We start from the raw sequence: 3264 nt of genomic DNA on the forward strand, positions 1-3264 counted from the left end.
CACAAAACAAGAGGCACTACAAATATATGTTCTTTCACTATAAATACAAATGAATTATTCTTTGGCAGCAATATACTTCACGCTCATCTTTAAAGAAAGGACAAGTCTGAATATTCGATTTGAGAGCAGTTTATTTTTAACTCCTTCAGAGTAACCCAAAGACAAGCTAACATTTCCTCTTCTTGGCACAATCATTATCCTTCTCTTTTTTCAAAATTCCATTTATTGTGTTATGAATACATCTGCCATCTTAAATTTTAAGTGTGCAATACATGATTGTTGACTACAGGTTATACAACGTTGTACAGCAGATTGCTAGAATTTATCAATCTTGTTTGTGTGTGTGCTCAGTCTTAACTGACTCTGTGACACCACGAACTGTAGCCCACCAGGCTCCTCCGACCATGGAATTTTCCAGGCAAGAATACTGGAGTGAGTTGCCGTTTCCTTCTCCAGGGGATCCCGAAACTTTATGCCCATAGACCATACACAAGAAAAATATATTAAATGATATGGTCTTAATTTTATTGAAAACAAATTATCAAACTGTCATATAGTGAACTAGATAATCACCTTCCACTTTGACTACCCCCTCCTGAACTTCTCTCTTTCTTTCTCAAGATTAGGAATCAACTAGCTGTCAGGTCTAACCAAAACCTCCCTGTAAAAATGCAAAGAATACAAGGTGCTTTATTATCGTAAGACTGCAAAGGGATACAAAAGTATGTGTGGGCAAAGACTGGAAAAGTAACATGAGATGGAGTTCACTGCCTATACCAAGCAGATACTGCAAACCACACGCTGTTGCAGATGCAATTACAAAGAAGGAACTGTCCCTTTCCTGGAGGAGTCCACAGTCTCATAGCTTTAACGCAAATTGCAATAATCTCCTTTGATAAGAAACAATGGTGCCACTGTGTGGAGGACACCAGCGTGCCAGAGGAGTTAAACTACTCAGATGTCCATGGTCCACTAGGGTTTACAGGCCTCTAGGGAATGACCGTGGAGCATGGCAACTTTCTTATCAGTGGGAACTAAGGTCATTATTGGAGTGGAGAAGGAAAAAGAGGTTTTGCGTGTCAGAAGCAGTAGTACCATGTGAGCATTAACTTCACATGGTAACCTCACATGGTTGCCAAAAAAATCAGTGTTGCTGTTTCTCAGCATAATAACCGGGAAGGTCCCATTCAAAGAGACAGTGCATTGAGGGCAAAATGACCATGTGGCCTGTAGTGCTAGGATGGTTCCTGGGGCCTGGCCCCTTCTCCAGGCCCTGCATTGATATCTGTTTATAGTCATCCTTCCCCGTATCCAGCACCTTCTCCCAGAACCAGACCCTAGAAGGGCTGGGCTACTTCACAGGGAAAAAGATGAGATGTGAAGTTTCCAGTGACTGTCTGGAACTCAAAACACTACAGGCTTACTCTGTCTCCTTCAGAAAGGGCCAAGACCTGGGAAGCACACAGACCTTCTGTCACTCCTGGAGAAGGAAAGGCAATACCACCACCTTTCATTCATTCTGGGTGGACTAGCCTCCACCTAGGACAGACAAGCAGACTCTCTACTTCCAGATACAGGCTTGCAAAAGTGGAAAAATGCAAAATGTATGTTAGGTAGGAGATTTCTTTCTAAAAAATCACACAAAAAAGATATATGTGTGCATGTACATGAGTGTGTGTGTGTGTGTGTGTGTGTGTGTGTGTGTATGCACCTTTGAATCTTTCGGCTGGCTCAAGAGCTTTTCCCTTCTCCCTGTGTGGCTTGACCTTGCTTTGCTCCATGTGAACAGAAGCCTCCCAATTTCAGATCAGAAACTCTCCTCATCCCCCTTCCCTCATCCTCCCCTGAGGATTCAGGTTTAGATGGTCCTTAGCACCCAAATATTCAGCAAGAAAAAGATCCTTTCTTTCCCAGAGTCTCTGGAAAGGACTTGAGGGGGATCTGCTTGATCATTTTCCTGTCTCCTGGCCACAACTGTTCTCAGGAAGATGAGGTACTTTGATCAGCCTGGGTCATACATTCACTGCAACACTGCTGAAGATTTGTGTGAAATGCCCACCAGGTAAGAGAGCTAACAATACCCGAAAGGAAAAGATTTCAGTAGTCCAAAAACAAACAAACAAAACCACACAGATGTCTGTTGGACTTAGAAGGAACTAAGCAAGGTTGACTTCCAAGTTTTTCCACCTAGGTGGATGTTGATGTTGATAGAATATGCAGACAGACATTTTCACATTGTAGTGATCATATCTCACTATACACAAACTCAGAATCACTACATTGGACACCTGAAATGAACACGTTACATGTCAATTATATCCCAATTGGAAAAAAAGAAAGAAAAAGAAAATGCAAAGATGGAAGCAGTTTGAGCCCATAGGGAGAGCTGTTTTTAAAATGTTGAATTTAAAGGGCCTGGAGGACATTCGAATGAGATCATCTCTTAGAAACAAGGAGTAGGTAGCACAGCCGAAAAACAGACACTTAAATTTTTAAATGAAAATTGTTTCGAGTTAGGGTGCATCAGGGTGTGATGTGGGAAATCCACTACAATTTCTAATGGGGAAATTCTTCAGCAGAAGAACTATTTGTTGCCCGTGTTGCCTATTTTATTAATCTCCATACAATATCAAGCTCCGAAGAAGCTGCACTTCCTTCCAGTCAGGACCAGGCTCTCCGTGCCGGACTTTGGCTTGGGGGTCTCGAAGGCGGAGCCTACTGGCCCTGCGAGCGACCCGCGGACTACAACTCCCGGCGTGCCCCGCGAGGGTGCGGGATCGGAGGTGGGCGGGGCCGGGAACAGCCACCCCCGCGGGCAGTCGGGCGGGGAGATCGGGCGGCGCCGAGCTGAGGTGGCGAGACAAGAGCTCCCGGATGTGGAGAAGCTGGGGAGAAGGCGTGGGAGGAAGATGGACTCGGTGGAGAAGGGGGCCGCCACCTCCGTCTCCAACCCGCGGGGGCGACCCTCTCGGGGCCGGCCGCCGAAGCTACAGCGCAATTCCCGAGGCGGCCAGGGCCGAGGGGTGGAGAAGCCCCCGCATATGGCGGCCCTCATCCTGGCCCGGGGCGGCAGCAAGGGCATCCCCCTGAAGAACATTAAGCACCTGGCGGGGGTCCCGCTCATTGGCTGGGTCCTGCGTGCGGCCCTGGACTCGGGGGTCTTCCAGAGGTGCGCATGTGCGAGAGTGGGCGGCGCGGCCTGGGCGGGGGTCGAGAGGGGGAGCCGGGCCGCCGGAGGGGCCAGGGCCCCGTGGGAGCGGCCCC

At 47.6% G+C, this 3264-nt stretch overlaps 1 protein-coding gene across 1 annotated transcript in view; it reads left to right on the plus strand.

The window, feature by feature from the left end:
- Positions 1-2806: 2806 nt before the first annotated feature.
- CMAS (cytidine monophosphate N-acetylneuraminic acid synthetase) overlaps positions 2807-3264 on the plus strand; it is a 16191-nt gene continuing 15733 nt past the window's right edge. The window contains exon 1 of the mRNA XM_010855954.1: positions 2807-3169. Coding sequence (XP_010854256.1) covers positions 2910-3169 — 260 coding nt within the window. The 5' untranslated portion in view covers positions 2807-2909. The remainder of the gene's footprint in view (positions 3170-3264) is intronic.

The sequence above is a fragment of the Bison bison genome, unplaced genomic scaffold (assembly GCF_000754665.1).
Source record: "Bison bison bison isolate TAMUID 2011002044 unplaced genomic scaffold, Bison_UMD1.0 scf7180017864370, whole genome shotgun sequence".
In the NCBI taxonomy this organism is placed as follows: Eukaryota; Metazoa; Chordata; class Mammalia; order Artiodactyla; family Bovidae; genus Bison; species Bison bison.